Source organism: Hyperolius riggenbachi, chromosome 1 (genome assembly GCF_040937935.1).
Source record: "Hyperolius riggenbachi isolate aHypRig1 chromosome 1, aHypRig1.pri, whole genome shotgun sequence".
Classification (NCBI taxonomy): Eukaryota; Metazoa; Chordata; class Amphibia; order Anura; family Hyperoliidae; genus Hyperolius; species Hyperolius riggenbachi.
Window position 1 is genome coordinate 302,871,808 of NC_090646.1, and position 20,547 is coordinate 302,892,354.

Sequence of the window (20,547 nt, forward strand, 5' to 3'; positions counted from 1 at the left end):
GGGGGGACAGGAGCACTTTGGGAAGACACTGGGGGGGGCAGGAGCACTTTGGGAAGAGGGAAAGAGATCTGAGTAAGCAGCACTGAAGATGAGCTCCTGATTCTATACAACTTATACCTTGTAATGAGCAAATTGAAGGACATCACAAAAGCAAGGAACAGACATACAGACAGAATGGAAAACTAAAGACATGAACTAAACAATTTTAAACAAGGACATCCAGACAAAATAAAAGAAACAAGCTTATGGAATAACAACAAGCAGACTGCTGAAGAGACCCCTGCCCTGCCCTCAGAGAGATAACAGAGATCCAGAGGAACAGAACACAAGCCCTCTCCAAGGTAAGGGCTTTCTGCCATACAGCTGCATAAACTGCATAAACTTGTCAATACATTATAATAGAAAGACAAAGATATAAAATAAGAAAAGTACTGTGATAATGGAAAGGCAAAGCAGCATAGACAAGACTGAAGCCTCAGACAGAAGGCAGAGCCAGCAGGAGGTCAGGAATCCTAAGGATAACATATCCACAAGGAACAAACAAAGATCAAAGGAAGGCAATTAAGAGGTCCACACTGAAAGCCAATACAGAAACTCTATGTGCAGATTATAACAAACTAGGGAGCATAACTAATTTAATATTATATACAGAACATATCCTCGCATGGCACAAGGCAATATGTGAACACTACAAAGATATTACAATTGTGGACATCAACCAGGATGGGGACACAGGCAGGCAAATCAGAACTCAGGATGAGGACTCCCCCCAGCAGACAGCATTAACCATCAGTGTTTATAACAGTGGAACCATCTTGATCCAAGGTGCTAAATGCAGACTGGAGGAATTTGAGGAGCCATTTCCCCATATCAGAGAGAAAGCAGAAAACTATAAAACCATAAATAACCCTGCTACACAAAAATGTGAGGATCAAACTACAAAACAGGGAGAAAAACTGCCCCCCAGAGACTCTCAATCACACCCCTCCCTGGAGACCCTCAGAGATTGTTTGTCTAATCTAGAGATAGACTTCACCCTCTTCAGAGAACAATATCAAAGAAGCCAAGGTGTGAAAAATGCAAATGACCAAGTGAGAGAAGAACTAGCCAGGCTGAAATCTGAGCACACTGCAGCCCTGTGTGAAATCAAAGCATCTCTTCAACAACTGCAGGAGGAGAACTCACAGCTTAAGGAGGAGATCCGGAAAATACAGATATTAAATCAGTCAAAAGAAGAGGTGACAACAAAATGTACAAGGGTTCCCACAAGTCCTGCGCTGATTGAGGACTGCACTGTACACCACACACAAGAAACAGTAAACACCAAAGACCACCACAGCCAGCTGGACCCCTCCCCAAATGCTACCAACACATGCCCACCCAACACCCCAGAGCCCAGCCACTGCCAGCCAGACCCCTCCCCAAATGCTGCCAAGACTGCCCCACCCAACACTCCAGAGCTTAAGCCTAAACACCAAGCAAATGGCTCCTATAGACCTCGCAGCCCTGACATTGTGCTGATTATAGACTCTAATGGGACATACCTGGACATAAAGAGACTCTTTCCAGGGAAGAATGTCATTAAAATCACCTGCTCAACTATTGAACAAGTAGCAGGGGTCATTAATGAGCCTCATTTCACTGACCCAAAACATCTCATCCTGCACACTGGGACCAATGACATTAAACAAAACACCATAGACCAAGAAAACATTACAGACAAACTGTCACAAATTGCAAAAAGGGCACAGCTGAAATTCCCCAATACAAAGATTATCCTCTCTTCCCTGCTCCCAAGAAAAGATATCTCTCACCAGACAATCCAACAAATCAATGCAAAGCTGGCCTCCAATCTCAGATCCTCACCAGGCATACAACTGGCACAGCACCCTACAATCTCAGCTCACCATCTGTACAACAAGCAGCACCTTAGCAAACAAGGAGTCAGCCTCCTTGCAAAGGAGTTTAAGGATATGGTACTTAATAGACCTCGGACACCCCAAGAAAGACCTAATCCAACACACAGATGGCAAACTCCAATAAAGCGTTACCAAAGAGAGCCCCCACAAACACAACAAATGCGGAGGAAACCGCCTGACCCACAATGGCAACACGGAGGAAGGGAGGACAGAAACACGGCGGAAATCAGGACTTTGTGTAGCACCTTATATAGTATACTGATGCGACACCCCGAAAATATTGAGTCCTATGACAATCCGTGCTCATTACAAGGTATACAGACCCAAAATGACATCACTCATTATCAGTAGCTGGAACATTCAAGGGCTGAATGCCTCAGCTTTTGGATGCAAAACAAATGATCCAGACTTTAAAAAGAGACTTGAAAACATTGATATTCAAATCCTCCTGGAGACATGGACCCGGGCAGAGGATGAATCTCTTGCACCCATGGGATACAGGGAATTCTCTGTATCTTCACAGAAAAACAAGAACATTAAACAGGGTCGTCGTTCAAGAGGCATACTAATCTGGTACAAGGAGGAGCTTACAGAGCATATTAAAGCTATCAAACGAGGAGACAGCCACATCTGGATCAAAATAAACAGCTCCATCCTCACCTCTCAGTCTGACATGTACCTCTGTGCAGCATACATCCCCCCAACAGAGTCCCCCTACTACAAACCTGATATTTATGAGGTCCTACAAAGAGAAGCCAGCCACTTCCAGTCTCAGGGCAGAGTACTCATCTATGGAGACCTTAATGCGAGAACAGGCACAGAGAAAGACTATCTGACCTCTGAGGGAAACACATACATACTTGGAGGAGAGAGCTACTACCAGGAACCAATGCAGACAGTAAGAAACAGCTATGACAAGACAGTAAACAAAAGCGGGAAAGCCCTGTTGAACCTGTGTCGGAGCCTCGGTCTATACATAATGAATGGGCGAACCAGGGGTGACTCTCTTGGGAGATTCACTATGAACTCACACGTAGGCAGCAGTGTGGTAGATTATGCTGTCACAGACACAGATCCCATAAACATCAATGCCCTCATAGTCACCCCTGAAACACACCTGTCAGACCACAGCCAAATCCTACTGTACCTGAAATCCACCGACAAACCAACCACACAGCAGCCTCATCAGACCGGTCTCTACAAGCTGCCACCACCCCTCAAATGGCCCAAACAGTCTGCCACCGAATACACCAACATGACCAAAACTGCCAAAATCCAAGAACTGCTGACAAACTTTTATAACAACCCATATGAACCAAACCAACAAGGTGTCAGCCATGCAGTGAAGGACTTCAGTAACATCCTACATACCATGGCAGTACAAGCAGGCCTCAAGCAGACCAACTTCAAGAGATCCACAAATAAACAGTCCCAAAAATGGTTTGACAGTGAATGCAAGGCTCTACGTAATTCGCTAAGGGCAGCCTCTAACCAAAAACACAGAGACCCCAACAACCGAGACCTAAGGGAAACCCATGACCACCTACAGAGACAATACAAAGACACCCTCAGGCAGAAAAAACAGAGCCACATCTCCCACAAACTCCAACAGCTGGAGGACTCCCTCCAAGACAACTCATTCTGGGAGACCTGGAACCATATCGGTGCAAAGCCTAAAAAAAGCCCTCTTCATATCCAAAATGGCCACATCTGGTTCCACTACTTCAGGAACCTCTACAAAGACATCCCAGAAAATGCCCAAACCCTGGAGCAGAAACAAATAGCCGCAAAACTGAAGGACATGGAGGAGACAATCAAGGACTTTCAAAACCCTCTGGATACATTAATCACGGTGCTGGAAATAAGAGAAAGAACAAAGCTGATAAAATGTAAGAAGGCTAGCGGTACCGATGGCATCCTGCCAGAGATGATCAAATACAGCCCCCAGGAAATACATGAGGCACTCGCAAGACTATTCAACCTTATCCTGAGGGCGGGCTCCTTTCCTCAGGCCTGGAGTGAAGGCCTCATAACACCCATCTACAAGAATGGAGACAGATATGATCCAGCAAACTACAGAGGAATCTGTGTCAGCAGTACACTGGGGAAACTGTTTAACAGCATCATCAATAAGAGGATCCTCTCCTTCCTCACACAGCAGGACGTACTCAGCAAAAGCCAAGCTGGGTTCATGCCAAACCACCGCACAACCGACCACATCTACACACTGCACAGCCTCATCAAGACCCATGTCCACAGCTCACGTGGCAAAATACACGCTTGCTTTGTTGATTTTAAGAAGGCGTTTGACTCAGTGTGGCACCCAGGCCTTTTCCTAAAACTCCTAGAGAGTGGAATAGGAGGAAAAACCTATGATGTCATCAAGAGTTCATATACTGGGAACCAATGCAGTGTCAAAGTAGATGGGAAGAGAAGTGCGTTCTTCAAGCAGGGTCGAGGAGTCAGGCAGGGCTGCAGTCTGAGCCCAACACTCTTTAACATATACATTAACCAACTGGCTGTAGCCCTGGAATCCTCCCCAGCTCCAGGCCTCCTCCTGCATGACCGTGAGGTGAAGTTCCTGCTGTATGCAGATGACCTTGTGCTGCTCTCCCCAACAGAGAAAGGACTACAGGACAGCCTGGCAGTATTGGAGAGTTTCTGTACCACATGGGCACTGCCCATCAACCCAAAGAAGACAAAAGTGATGGTGTTCCAGAGGAAGAATGGAAATAAAATCCCCACCTCCTCATTTATATTAAATGGCTCCCCACTGGTGTCCACTAACAGCTACACCTACCTGGGGCTGGAGATCAACCAATCAGGAAGCTTTAAACCAGCAGTACAGGCCCTGAAAGACAAAGCCTGCAGAACATTTTATGCCATCAGAAGACAGCTTTACCACCTAAAACCACCGGTGAGAGTGTGGGCAAAGATATTCGACAGCATCATCACCCCAATCCTGCTCTATAGCAGTGAGGTATGGGGCCCGGTCACCTACCCTGACCAATCAAAATGGGACTCCAGCCCAACAGAAATCTTCCATCTAGAGTTCTGCAAGTATCTCCTCCATGTCCATCGAAGCACTTCAAACTCAGCTTGCCGGGCAGAGCTAGGCAGGTTCCCACTATGGCTTACTATCCAGCAGAGGGCACTCTCATACTGGGCGCATATACAGAGCAGCAAACCCAGCACTTACCACCATAAAGCCTCACTGAGCCAGGGGGGCGAGGCCATACCACATGCTCTCAAGCAAAGCATCAGCAGCCAGCCCAGCCAAGGCCACCAACACAGGCTGACAAAAGCCCAAATAAAACAGACTATAGAAAGCTGCAAGGAACGATACATAGAGGAATGGAGAAGTGACAAAGAATTCCAAGAAACTCGCTGTCTATCAATCACTACAGAGGGAGTACACAATGGCTCCATATCTGGGGAGGCTACATCACCACAAAGACAGACAGGTCTTGAGTTTGTACCGTCTGAGTGCCCACAGCTTGGAGATAGAGACAGGGCGGCACAGACAGACATGGAAGCCCCGGGAGGAGAGACTGTGCAGTCAATGCGACCAGGAGGTCTTGGAGGATGAGGCCCACTTCCTGCTACACTGCAGCAAATATGCACCTGTGAGGACCGCCCACTTCCAGAGACTCTCCGCCCACATCCAGGATTTTACCTCCACAGATGAGGAGAGGAAACTCTACATCCTACTGGGGGAGGAGGAAACAACCGTGCAAATGGCTGCCCGATATGTCACAGCCTGCCACCAACTGAGAGGAACATGATACCACATGGACTGTATTCCCCCCCCCCAATACCCCCCTATGGACTGTATATCCCAGTCCCCCATGCTGTCCCTTACATCCTCCACACACCTATGGACTATATACCCTAACCCCCTTTATCCTTCCCTTATTCCCACAATTCCCCCCCCCCCCCATGTTAATGTTTTGTTTTGTTGTGCTTTGGCAATGCTAAATGTATTTGGTCCTGCCAATAAAGCTTTTTTGGATTTGGATTTCGACACTTGGGGGGGGGGGGGGGGGGGGGGGGACAGGAGCACTTTGGGAAGACACTTGGGGGGGGGGGGGGGGGACAGGAGCACTTTGGGAAGACACTTGGGGGGGGGGGAGGGTGACAGGAGCACTTTGGGAAGACACTTGGGGGGGTGGGAACAGGAGCACTTTGGGAAGACACTTGGGGGGGGGGGGGGGGACAGGAGCACTTTGGGAAAACACTTGGGGGGTGGGGACAGGAGCACTTTGGGAAGACACTTGGGGGGGGGGGGGGGACAGGAGCACTTTGGGAAGACACTTGGGGGGGTGGGAACAGGAGCACTTTGGGAAGACACTTGGGGGGGGGGTGGGGACAGGAGCACTTTGGGAAGACACTTGGGGGGGTGGGGACAGGAGCACTTTGGGAGGACACCTGGGGGGACAGGAGGACACTTGGGGGGGGACAGGAGGACACTGGGGGGGGACAGGAGGACACCTGGGGGGGGACAGGAGGACACCTGGGGGGGACAGGAGGACACCTGGGGGGGACAGGAGGACACCTGGGGGGGCCAGGAGCACTTTGGGAAGACACTGGGGGGGGGGGCAGGAGCACTTTGGGAAGACACTGGGGGGGGGGGGGGGGACAGGAGCACTTTGGGAAGACACGGGGGGGGGGACAGGAGCACTTTGGGAAGACACTTGAGGGGGGACAGGACGACACTTGGGGGGGGGGACAGGACGACACCTGGGGGGGACAGGACGACACCTGGGGGGGACAGGACGACACCTGGGGGGGACAGGAGGACACCTGGGGGGGACAGGAGGACACCTGGGGGGGACAGGAGGACACCTGGGGGGGACAGGAGGACACCTGGGGGGGGACAGGAGGACACCTGGGGGGGGACAGGAGGACACCTGGGGGGGGGACAGGAGGACACCTGGGGGGGGACAGGAGGACACTTGGGGGGGACAGGAGGACACATGGGGGGGGACAGGAGGACACATGGGGGTACAGCACTGACACATGGGGGTACAGCACTGACACATGGGGGTACAGCACTGACACATGGGGGTACAGCACTGACACATGGGGGTACAGCACTGACACATGGGGGTACAGCACTGACACATGGGGGTACAGCACTGACACATGGGGGTACAGCACTGACACATGGGGGTACAGCACTGACACATGGGGGTGACAGGAGGACAACTGGGGGTGACAGGAGGACAACTGGGGGTGACAGGAGGACAACTGGGGGTGACAGGAGGACAACTGGGGGTGACAGGAGGACAACTGGGGGTGACAGGAGGACAACTGGGGGTGACAGGAGGACAACTGGGGGAGACATGGGGACACAGGAGGGCACCATTTGGGGGAGGTCATGTACAAGACGCACCTGAAATATGGACGCACCAGGTTTAGTTTATATTTTTTTCCCCTGGTTTTTGCCCTCTAAACCTAGGTGCGTCTTATATTCCGGAGCGTCTTATACGGTAAACACCAAATAGTTCTCATTCTTTAAGGACTCCCGAAGCGAAAACCTTAAATCCATCTTTACTTACCTGGGGCTTTTTCCAGCCCCTAGTAGTCATTTGGGTCCAGTCCTCCTGTGTCCTGCTGTCTGCCTGTAAGGGTCACCATCCCATTGGCGGTTTGGCGCTTCTGTGCATATGCACGCCCGAAGACGTGGGCATGTTCGCAAACGCCCACGCATAAGTGCTGAAGGGTCGGCAATCCTAACAGGCGGCTAGCGGGACACCAGGGAGGACCAGAGCTGCAGGGAGGGACCCAGATGACTTCTAAGGGCTGGAAGAAGGCCCAGGTATGCAAGGATAGATTAAGTTTCCACCTTGTGAGTCCTTTAAAAAGAGTAACTGTTAGACATAAAATACTAAAATTAATACTCTACTGCAGGCTATTAAATTGATAAAAAGGATGCTAACCAGGCAATTCAAAAGTTTGAAACCAATCTTACTTTTTTCCAAATGAGCTTTTCTCTCCCCATGCCCCCAGGCCCTAACAAGGTACGCAGACGCAAAAGAGAAGTGACATGCATGCTAGATCAGCCTGATTGGTTGACGCATCTGTCACTCACCTCTTCTCTCTCATTGGCCTCCCGTTTGTGTGGTCGCGGAGGCAGCTAAGGCGCAGGGAGGGGGGCCCAAAGGCTTTCTCCTGTCACTGGCCTCGGCCCCCCTCCTCCAATGTCATGTCCCCCTGTCTCCGTTCATCTGCAGCATCTACCACCACATTTCCCCTCTTCCCCGTGCTGCAGATTGGGGGAGGGGGGGGGAATAAAAGCGGCGCACACAGACTCACCGAATATTGGTTCCAGGCGATGCAGTTCCCTTCTATTCCCTCTGTACGACCACCGGTGGTCATGCAGAGAATAGATGGGAACGGCAGAGCTTGGATCCAATATTAGGAGAGTCTGTGCCTGCTGCATTTATTCCTCCCCGTCGTGCACATTATCAGTGCGGGGAGGAGTGGGGGGTGCAGGGGGGAGGAATCTAGCCGGAGAACACAAGATGGCCCTTGCCATCAACAGAACTCTTTACATTTACTGCACTGAAACCAAAACGTGGACACTACAATACATCTGTTATGTAAGTAGAGCAAGTATTTACTTACATATGTTTTTGGTTTTTTTTTTTGGGGGGGGGGGGGAGCATATTTTTGCTAATAGTTTCTCTTTAACCTCCCTGGCGGTAAGCCTGAGCTACGCTCAGGGTCTCTTTAAATGCATTTTAAATTTTACAGTTTTTTGCAATAGTGGTCCTTTATGGAAAGCAATGTACATTTTACTAATAAGTTGTGATACAGGATTACTAAAATCGATACTACATTTGTGTTGGAAGTTAAAGATCATTTCTTTCATTTCATTATGTAGGTGACCATGGAACGCAACTTACCTGTGGCTTGATCAACAAGAACACGAGAATTGATTATACGGCCAAACCCTGAAAACATATCTTCAACATCTTTTTGGGTCATTGTTCTTGGAAGTCCACTGATGTACAAGTTTGCATCCTTGATATTTTCTGAGCTTGGACGAGCAAATGATACCTAGGAGGAGGAGAATGAAACGTTTTAAAATGTTAACATGTTTAAGTGGACAAACAAACAGCTCTTCGGCTGGTAAATACTGCAATAATAAATCTTCTTTAGGTGATCTTACTATACAGTTAAAGAACAATGACGAGGAAAAATGGGGAGAGTATGTGAAAGAAGGCTATTACTACAGAAACAACAACATAATATTCATATTTCGGAAACCGAGCCATCAAGTGATTTTTTTTAAAGCGATTTAAGCGATCTAGACGGAGAACCAGGCAGGGAGGCAAGAGGGGTAAACACTCGAGGCATGGCCAGACAGAACCCGGGAGTGTTAAAACGCACGCAAAGGACACCGGATCTGCATCCCAAGAGGGGCAATCACCCAATGGAGAACTTAAGATCATTAAGGTTTCAGACTATTCTCTTAGGCTCGGTTCACATTGGAGCTAATCCGCTTCCGTTCCGTTAGCGGGAACGCAAGGTCCCGACATGTCGAGGAACGTCCACTCCGATGAGCGGAACGCAGTGAGCGGAACGGAGCAATGTGCACACTTTCCCATCGGGAAAGCATTGCTGCCGCGTTCCGCTCATCGGAGCGGAACGTAAGCTAAAGGTACTCAATGCGAGCCGAGGTTTAGCCCTGAAGAAATTTCTGTCCATAGAAAGGGACTGTCCTTTGCACCCACATGCATTATAGATAAGTTCTCTTCGGTGAGAGATTTATTTTACAGGAAGCTTCTTAAAGGAGTTATCAGGCAATAAAAAAAAAAAAATTTAGTTTCTTACCTGGGGCTTCTACTAGGCGCATGCAGCCATCCTGTGCCCTCGTAGTCACTCACTGCTGCTCCATTCCCCCGCCGCCAGCTAGTTTTGTTTTTGCCGACCTCGGGGTCGGTGGCCCGCATTGCGTACATCTTTATGCATTCCCGCTGGTGCAGGAACATTAACACATACATTTTTACGCGTTAGTGGTTTAATGCGTAAAGCCCTTTGGGGATTGTCCAAAAATATGGAGCTTGTAATAAACCCTTTTGGGACCGCTGTAGGTAAATCCTACGCTGCACTTGTTGCTGCCCTAGGCTGATGCGGAGTAGGATTTAAGCCACCCGGCCTTTTTCGCCCCCCCCGACGCAATAGTGCGCATCCGAGAGGGGAGATTAAGCTGTCATGACAGCTGAAATCTCCCCTCAGTTATGAGCCATCGCGAGTGGCTCCTGATCACTACGATCGCCGGCGGATGGCAGTGATCACTGTTAGAGCTGCAGCGGTTGGGGGGGGGAGAGGATTCACTAACCTTTCTGACGTTCCCCCGTCGATCGGCGCTCCACTCCACTCTGGCCGGCCATCCTCACTTGCTCCGATGTAAGTGTCGGGTCCCGGCTTGATTACGTCATCAACCCGCGACCGGAAACTTAACGTCAGTACGAGAGGGGATGCTGGCCAGAGCCAGAGAAGTTTATTGGATTTATAGAAAGTGTGCAATAATTGTTTAAACAAAATTAGGCAGGTGCATAAATTTGAAGAAAGAAATGAAATTATTTAGTAGATCCTGCTTTTGCAGAAATTATAACCTCTTAACGCTTCCTGTAGGTTCCAATGAGAGCCTGGATTCTGTTTGAAGGTATTTTGGACCATTCCTCTTTACAAAACATCTCTAGTTCATTCAGGTTTGATGTCTTCCGAGCATGGACAGCTCTAAGGGCTTGTTTCCACTGTTGCGATGCGATTTCGCCGGCATTCCGACGCTTGTAAAAACGCATGCGGATGAGTTTCCGCATGCGTTTTTACCCGCGATTTCGCATGGCAGGGTGCCATGCGAAATTAACCATGACACTGCCAGGGCAAAATAAAATTGAAAAAGGTGCAAAATCGCACGCGAAATCGCGGGTAAAACGCATGTAACAAACGTATGCGTTTTTACTATTAAATACATTAGCGGCGATTCGCATGCATTCCACTCGCAGGCGAATTCGTTGGCTCTTGTGCGTTTTTTTTACCGCTGAAAAAACGCACCTCAACAACGCTAGTGTGGAAACAGGCCCATCCACTTGCATTACATGTGCGAATCTGCATGCGTTGGACGCATGCAGATTCGCGATAGTGGAAACGAGCCCCAACTCACACCACAGATTTTCAATTATATTCAGGTCTGGGGACTAAGACGGCCATTCCAGAATGTTGTACTTGTTCCTCTGCACTATTGCCTTAGTGGATTTTGAGCAGTGTTTAGGGTCGTTGTCTTGCTGAAAAATCCAGTCCCGGTTCAGCTTTGTCACTGATTCCTGGACATTGGTCTCCAAAATCTGCTGATACTGAATGGAATCCATGCGTCCCTCAACTTTGACAAGATTCCCAGCCCCTGCACTGGCCACAAAGCCCCTCTGCATGATGGAACCACCTCCATATTTTACTGTAGGTAGCAGGTGTTTTTCTTGGAATGCTGCGTTTTTCCTCCATGCATAACGCCCCTTGTTATGCCCAAATAACGCAATTTTAGTTTCATCAGTCCATAGCACCTTATTCCAAAATGAAGCTGGCTTGTCCAAATATGCTTTAACATATCTCAAGCGGCTCCGTTTGTGCTGTGGGCTGCGAAAAGGCTTCCTCTGCATTACTCTCGCATACAGCATCTCCTTGTGTAAAGTGCGCCGAATGGTTGAATGATGCACAGGGACTCCATCTGCAGCAAGATGAGGTTGTAGGTCTTTGGTGCTGGTCTGTGGGTTGACTGAGTGTTCTCACCATTTGTCGCTTCTGTCTATCCGAGATTTTTCTTGGTTTGCCACTTCGAACCGTAGCTTAAACTGAACCTGTGGTCTTCCATTTCCTCAATATGTTCCTGTGGACCGTGGAAACAGACAGCTGAAATCTCTGAGACAGCTTTCTGTATCCCTCCCCTAAGCCATGATGGTGAACAATCTGTCTTCACGTCATTTCAGAGTTGGTTTTGAGACCCCCATGTTGCTACTCTTCAGATAAAATTAAAAAAGGAGGGAAACTTACAATTCTCATAACTGGATTCACCTGTGTATGTAGGTCAGGGGTCACTGAGCTTACCAAGCGAATTTGAGTTCCAATAATTATTTCTAAAGGTTTTGGAATAAATAAGACAACCGTGCCCAAATTTATGCACCTGCCTAATTGTATTTAAACAATTATTGCACACTTTCTGTAAATCCAATAAACTTCATTTCACTTCTCAAATATCACTGTGTGTCTCCTATATGATATATTTAACTGACATTTATCATAACCACCAACAATTTATACAAAAAAAAATCGATTCACAGGGTTGCCAAAACTTTCGCATCCCACTGTATGTATAAGGAGGAAGCATATAGACAATTGTCTAACTCCAAATTCTACTGTAACCTCTTACACCCTTGTTTTCAAGAAAGCCCTGGACAATATCTTGTGCTCCGCTGCTTACAGTGGTATTATAACATAAAGGGAGTTAAAATTCAAGACTTGCCTATCCAAAAATACCTACCATACCACCCTGGGAGCACAAGAATATGCAGCGGCCACCAGGTCGACCTATTGTGGCTGGCAGTGGGGGACTAGCTGAGAATGGTTTTATTTTTATAGACTGTTTCCTGCAACGACATGTGACAAGTCTTATGTCCGTGACTACCCATTTGATGAATCAACTAGAGAACACATCCTTTCCATCCGGAACTTTCATTGTGACCTGTGATGTGGAGTCCTTCTACAGTAATATTTCTCATGAACTGGGATTGTGGCCGTGAAATATTTTCTCTCCATGGAAAGTCTCAAAAAACACTGGAATCCACACTTTTCTGGCCGCTCTCCTACGGTTTTGTGTTAGAACATAATTATTTTGTATTTGGCAATTCTATAGCAGGTGTCAGGCACAGCTATGGGGGCCCGGTGTGCCCCTTATGCTTTTTTTTTTTTCTTTTCTTTTAGGATAGTGGGAGAGGGAGGTGGTTTTTGCCACTGATATGGACCAGTATCACCCCCACATACTGGGGTGGTACAGGTTAATGGATATCATTTAGAATCGTGAACGAAGCAAGTGTGAGGAGTTTATAAGGGCCCTTCACTGTAATGACTACAATATTTATTTGACTAGCCATATATCCAAAGTGGAGTGGAATGGAATATTTGGATCTCCTCATATCACTGGATGAAACAGATGGAGTAGTCACGAAATTATTTAGGAAGCCCACTGCTACTTATATAGTTTGCTACACTTTAGTAGTGGCCATAACTACTGAATCTGAAAGAGCCTAAGCGCTTTGAGTCCTATGGGAGAAAAGCACTATAGAAATGTTATTCTATTGTATGATAGACTTAAAGTGGATCCGAGATAAACTTTTACTCATTGCACAATTGTGTTCCTGTCATATAGTTTATAGGGCATTCCTCAAGCCAAATACTTTTTTTGTTTTTTTTTTAACTTTAATTTCCTATAAACTAAACAAGCCTCGCCCACAGCTTTTCAAAGAGCCTTGGCACTAAGTCCCAGGTAGCGGGGGCTTATGGGAGCTCAGTCTGGGTAGGAGGAGGAGGTTACTAGCCATTGATTTCAGAGGCAGAGTGTAGGAGGGAGGAGAGGGGACTGAATTTACACACAGGCAAGCTGATAGCATCTCCAGCCCTCAGGCCTATGACAAATGTGACAAACAGAACATGGCTGCCCTCATTGTATCACAGCAATAAATAACTAGATTTGCTGTGTAAACTATCTAAATGTAGATAAGATATATAGACAAGTTATTTGTTATAGTTACTTTTTCATCTCGGATCCACTTTAAGGGAAAATATCCCCACAGGGCAATTCCTTAGGATAAAGAGCAATTGCTTATCCTTGTTGTCGATTTTTTTTCTTCCCCTTATACATAGAATATAAAGCTTCTAGAATTGTATGATTCATCATAGTCATGAAGTATGTTCTGCATGCACGATTATATAGCTATGAATAATATAGTTTATTTTGTTTTATTATAAAACCTATTGCCGAGTCAGTCTATCCAGTTTGGTTTCTTAGCTAGCAGATAGTCAGCTGATGCAGAATGCTTATCAGAATGTGTAGGAGGATCGGTTTAAATAAAGTGAAGCCACAAACCAGTAATCTGCTTCTAAAGTTTTAGTTTCACACTAATATTAAAAAAAAAGTTTTTTGTAAACAGCATTAAAAATATTTTGTGGTACAGACATAGAACATCAATGTATTGAGCAGATCATAGACACTGTGTGCTTTGTTTGATGAAAAAAAGCATTTCATAAAGGTTTAGTTCAGGTGTCGACACTAGTCCGTTTCGGGTTGTTAACCCTTCATCAGGCCTTTACAAAGCATAGAGAATATCTACAAATCATACATACATACATACATACATGATTTGTAGATATTCTCTATGCTTTGTAAAGGCCTGATGAAGGGTTAACAACCTGAAACGGACTAGTGTCGTCGCCTGAACTAAACCTTTATGAAATGCTTTTTTTCATCAAACAAAGCACACAGTGTCTATGATCTGCTCAATACATTGATGTTCTATGTCTGTACCACAAAATATTTTTAATGCTGTTTACAAAAAAAAAATGTTTTTAAATATTAGTGTGAAACTAAAACTTTAGAAGCAGATTACTGGTTTGTGGCTTCACTTTATTTAAACCGATCCTCCTACACATTCTGATAAGCATTCTGCATCAGCTGACTATCTGCTAGCTAAGAAACCAAACTGGATAGACTGACTCGGCAATAGGTTTTATAATAAAACAAAATAAACTATATTATTCATAGCTATATAATCGTGCATGCAGAACATACTTCATGACTATGATGAATCATACAATTCTAGAAGCTTTATATTTTATGTATAAGGGGAAGAAAAAAAAAATCGACAACAAGGATAAGCAATTTCTCTTTATCCTAAGGAATTGTCCTGTGGGGATATTCTCCCTTAAAGCGGATCCGAGATGAAAAAGTAACTATAACAAATAACTTGTCTATATAATATCTATATCTATCTATCTATCTATCTATCTATCTATCTATCTACATTTAGATAGTTTACACAGCAAATCTAGTTATTTATTGCTGTGATACAATGAGGGCAGCCATGTTCTGTTTGTCACATTTGTCATAGGCCTGAGGGCTGGAGATGCTATCAGCTTGCCTGTATAAGTATATATACACTTTCAAATAAAAATCGTTTTTGATATGATTTGACAACAAAAGTGAAAAAAAATAAAGGTCAGAAAGATGGGAGGAGCCGTAGTGGAAGAGGCATTACCCATTAATGTTCGGAAGAGGTGAGCAAGGTGGGTCACATGGCTCATCACCAATCTTGAGTCACGTGAGCATAGTAAAACATAGGAGCATGGTAGACATCCATCTCCAAGATATCATGTGACCAGTGCATGAAATTAGAAGAAAAGATTCCATAGTGCAAAGGACCGTTTTCTCCCCTTTTTCCCTGGTTTTGTGAAATACTTACCTTTGCACTATGTCCGGTGTCCTCTCCTCCTCTCAAAGCGAGGTGACGCTCGCGAACCTGGTGGAATGTCTGAGGGGTCCTCAGTCTTGCTCCAGCTGCCTACATTCTAAATACCTGGGCTAAGTATCTTGACTTTCATTGTCACTTCTCACTCTCTTTGCACTTCATCCTTGGGCTGCTCCTATTATCAATGATTACAGTGTTTTGCAGTTCAGCATTTGCACATTGTTTATTTTTTTATTTTTTGCATTAGCACTTTAGATATGTATCTTTGTTTACACATATTATATGCACTTTAGGTTATACTGAACCCAGGTTCTACCACTGGTGGGCTCTATATTGCAGCCCACCAAGTTGGTATACATTATATTGACATTTATTCTCTCATATTTGCATGTATTTATTTGCATGGTGGATTTCGATTATTGGACAATGTGGTCTTTTTAATTGTTTTTATATATTGAACTTTCCAATGTGTCAATTATCAGATGTTATCTTTGCCAATAAAATTTGTATCAATTTAATACATATCTGGAGTGGTGCTGTATATATGGGCTTTCTTTTTCTACATGTATAGTACCTTTGCACTATGGAATCTTTTTTCTAATTTCATGCACTGGTCACATGATATCTTGGAGATGAATGTCTACCATGCTCCTATGTTTTACTATGCTCACGTGACTCAAGATTGGTGATGAGCCATGTGACCCACCTTGCTCACCTCTTCCGAAAATTAATGGGTAATCCCTCTTCCACTGCGGCTCCTCCCTTCTTTCTGACTGTTCTTTACTTTTTTTCTCTATTTTCTCTATTTTTATTTATTTTAACGTATATATATATATATATATATATTTGATTGGTAGATATTCTCTATGCTTTGTAAAGGCCTGACGAAGGGTTAACAACCCGAAACGGACTAGTGTCGTCGCCTGAACTAAACATTTTTGAAATACTTTTTTCATCAAACAAAGCACAGTGTCTATGATCTGCTCAATACATTGATGTTCTATGTCTGTACCACAAAATATTTTTATTGCGGTTTAAAAAAAAAAAAAAAAAACACCTTTATTATATTCAAAAAAATATTTTTTATTCTAAAAGGTAAAGTGTGAAACAATCTTTGGAAGCAGATTACTGGTTTGTGGCTTCACTTTATTCAAACCGATCCTCCTATACAGAAACCTGGTACTGCTCGGAGCATAGTGGTGTGCTCAAGTGTGGATCACTGATCACTATATTAACCTCTGTGGCGGTAACCCCGTGTGTGACACGGGGTAAGCCGCCGAAGGGTGCCGCTCAGGCCCTGCTGGGCCGATTTCCATAATTTTGTTTTTGCTACATGCAGCTAGCACTTTGCTAGCTGCGTGTGCATAACGATCGCCGCCGCTAACCGCCAAATCGCCGCTATCCGCCGCCCCCTTTCCCCCCCAGACCCTGTGCGCTGCCTGGCCAATCAGTGCCAGGCAGCGCTGAGGGGTGGATCGGGACGCCCAATGACGTCACGACGTCGATCAAGTCATCCCGCCCCGTCGCCATGGCCCTCCAGGAAATGCCGTTCTTTGAACGGGATTTCCTGATCGCCGGAGGCGATCGAAGAGGTTAGGGGGATGCCGCTGCACAGCAGCCATCATGTAGCAAGCCCTAGGCTCGCTACACGATTTAAAAAAAAAAAAAAAAAAAATCAAGAACCGGCCGCGCTGCCCCCTGGCATTCTTTATCTGGTGCTCATTCCCAATAATATTGAAACATATCAAAATGTTTACACAGCCTTGAGTAGATCTCATAGCCCAAATGTTTACCTGAAATGTGTACACAGCTTGGAACGTTAGCTAGGTAGAAAAAAAATAGTTGGGAGTTTAGAATGATAGAGATCTAATAAAATAATGTATGAATAACACCATCTACACATTACCATGTATAGAACGTTGTATGGGTAATGATAAGTGTTAATGTGTGCTCTTCATATAGTCAAATAGGTAGTATATAAAAATACCCTTAATCATAAGAAGATATATTTTTTCCTGCTGACCAAAAACCCTCAGCCATTATTTAAACAATGTTTAACATGGCTGTTTGTTGGCGAGACCCAACAACAATAAGAACAGAATCTGCTAGAAGTAGTACGCTTCAACCAGTTTTTTTTTTTAATGTACTGAAGGATTATGTGTTGACTTGGAATGTGTACCGACCATTTTTCATTCTAGAAGCAAGTGTCAACATATTGCGAGACCAAACTGATGAGGCAAAATATCACCTCTTATTTTGAACATGATCCAATAGCTCCCCTGCTGGAAAGTATCACAATTACAAAGTCAGTATAATCCATTATAATGGTGACATCTACAGGTGATGGAAAACATTGCACGCCCAGGAAATTATAGTTTATTTAGGTAGACTATTAGCCGGATGACCAAACCTATCAACTACAGATTGGGTTAGAAGTTAATCCCCGGGGCCAGATTTTAGATAGTGATGAGGATAAATTATGAGGTCCAGTCTTCACAAAACAAAAGAGACGCACAAAAGGATGCACACCCTTACAAGCTTCCCCCAAACCTAAGAGGTTCCAGAAAGGAAAGTGGTACCATAGGCCCGGCAGGATACCATATTCCATTGATTGGTAAATAAAACGTTTTTAGTTATATTGATATCATTGAGTTATCGGCATGGATATTTGATTCTATTTATTATATTAGTTACACTGAAGGTGTTTTTTTTTTTTTCCAGAGTTGCAAACTGAAAAAGCCTGTTTATTTTGGATTTATTTTCCTTAGATTTTTCTTTATTGACATATATATGATGGTATCCAAGCTAGGACAATGTGGAAAGAAATCTTCTTAACCTCCCTGGCGGTACGCAGATGCAGTGGCTGCGTCCTCGGCAGGGATTTTTTTTTTAAATAAGGTTTTGTATTAGCTAGCACTAGGCTAGCTATGTGCGGCAAGTCCCCCCCGATCGCCGCTGGCAATACATACCCGTCCGCGATCCCGTGAGAGCCGCAGCCTCCCAAGTAGCTTCACTCATCGCTATGGCGACGATCGGACATGACGTCATGCGCAGTCCCGATCCTCCCCATAGCGAAGTCTGGAGCTGATTGGGAGGCTGCGCCATCGCGGGATCCCTGGAGGGGGGGGGGGGGGATTGCAGCGGCGAACGGTGGGGACCGGAGGCACTTGGGGGGCATAGTTAGCTAGCCAAGTGCTAGCTGAAGAATATAAAACACATTTTATTTAAAAAAAAAAAATCTTACCGAGGCCATGCGATCCCCTGCGGCGCACTGTCGGGCTTACCGCCAGGGAGGTTAAAACAGACCAGGTCTTTTCCCCGTGTTAATCTTCGTTTTCAAAATAGGTTTTGCTTTCTCTTTAAAAACATCACACCCAAATATAAAATATATGTTTTATGGTTACTTATTGTAGCTTAACCTCCCTGACGTTCAATTTCCCAGGATTTATGTGCAAAAAATGATCCAATCAATTTTCATAATTTTTGTCTGCAACTTGCCAAAATGTGTCAAGCAAGGTTCTAGTATACAGTGCAGGAGAGTATTAACATTTATGCATCTCAATACTGTTGACAGTATGTTTTGTATTGATGTGTATAACCGTCAATATCGCTAGGGATGTTAAACAAGTCAGATTAGCTCCAGTTTGTTCTATATTTTTAAGCTAGACCGTATATTAAACTGCGGATAAAGCTAGAATGTATGTTATCTTATGCGTGCACAATTTGCTTGTGATTTATCGGTTTAGCCATTAAGATTTGTGGTCAGTTTTTATCTAGAACTGTGTCATATCAAGAAATATCTTGTGAGTTTTATATGATTCAGACGTTAAAAAAAAAAAAAAGATAAACAAAAATTCTTCGTCCAATCCCAGAGGGGCTCTGCTTTCAAGATCATAGATCCATCTCAGTACCCTTTCGAAGTGACAACTTCACAATGTCACATCCTCTAAGTCCCATGAACACCTGCTCAAGAGCTGTAACAATGAGTGAGTCACTACGGCCTCCATGACACTCCAAAAAATGGGCCGCCTCTGTGGTTAAACCTTTGTTTCGCTTATCCCTGGCAGCTAAATTCATATTGGCTGTGTTGTATTCGTTTTTGTAGTTGATTTTTCGTTTGTCCCACATATATGAGCTTACATGGGCATGTCAATGCATATATTATGCCCTTCAATTTACAATTAATGTATTTTTGTATTTTGTATTTCCGGGTCTGTGTACTATTCCAAATCTCCCCACATGGACGCACGTGTTGGCAAATGGAGCAGTCCCCACATGGGTTACTTCCCCTATCTCCAGTCCCTGTGATTCTGGTTGGCCTGAAAACAATAACTGTTGCAAATAATATCCCTTATGTTCCTTGCCCGTCTGGCACACATTGCTAGTTGTTTAAGCAATCTTAGTAAATCAGTCAGAAGAACTTCCCAATGTTTGTATATTTTTGCATTTTCTTAATTTTTGTTTATTGGTTTATAGATATTGCTAAGTTTGGGACTATGTGCAATAGCATTGAAAAATTGAATTATATATTGCACTGTTTATCCTTTCCGCTCTTGGGAGTGTATATATCCTGGCAAATGACATTTTGCCATTCTACATGGGTCCTCCTGAGGAAGTGGTCCTTCGACCATGCAATGCATTAAGAAGATAGCATCTGTTATGGTGGACATCCCCTCCCCACTCTAAGACTGTCATTTGGGTTTGTATAGTTCCTTGCAGGTAACATTACTCTTGAACTTTGAATTGCACTGCCATTGCACTGAGTCTTTTCCTTCCTATTTATGTTAGGATCTTTGTATATTTATATAATTAATGTTTACAGATCTTGCAGGAGCCCTTGTTATATGTATTGAATTGCACTACTACTTTATTGTACATTAGTGGTACCATATGACCCAGGTTATACCTTTGCAGGGGCTTAATTAGCCCGAGTACAGGAGGGGGTTACATCTTGTGATTGCATCTACTATTTTCCCGTTTTTGTGTGTCTGGCAGGGGCCCTGTGTGGTCCTTGCAAACTTTTTTTAAATTGTTTTTAAAGGTCATGCTTGTCTATTTGGCTATAATAAAATTATGTAATTTTAATTATACCAGTATTGAGG

The 20,547-nt window shown here is 44.8% G+C and overlaps 1 protein-coding gene and 1 long non-coding RNA gene across 4 annotated transcripts in view; one reads left to right on the forward strand and one right to left on the reverse strand.

Moving 5' to 3' along the window:
- LOC137509034 (uncharacterized) overlaps positions 1-8,995 on the forward strand; it is a 34,857-nt gene extending 25,862 nt beyond the window's left edge. For both annotated transcript variants that reach the window (XR_011020488.1, XR_011020487.1), the window contains one exon: positions 8,809-8,995. This is a non-coding gene — a long non-coding RNA (uncharacterized lncRNA). The remainder of the gene's footprint in view (positions 1-8,808) is intronic.
- Positions 1-20,547, reverse strand: part of ELAVL1 (ELAV like RNA binding protein 1) — a 165,350-nt gene that overhangs the window by 56,095 nt on the left and 88,708 nt on the right. For both annotated transcript variants that reach the window (XM_068233799.1, XM_068233798.1), the window contains exon 4: positions 8,831-8,984. In XM_068233799.1, coding sequence (XP_068089900.1) covers positions 8,831-8,984 — 154 coding nt within the window. The remainder of the gene's footprint in view (positions 1-8,830; positions 8,985-20,547) is intronic.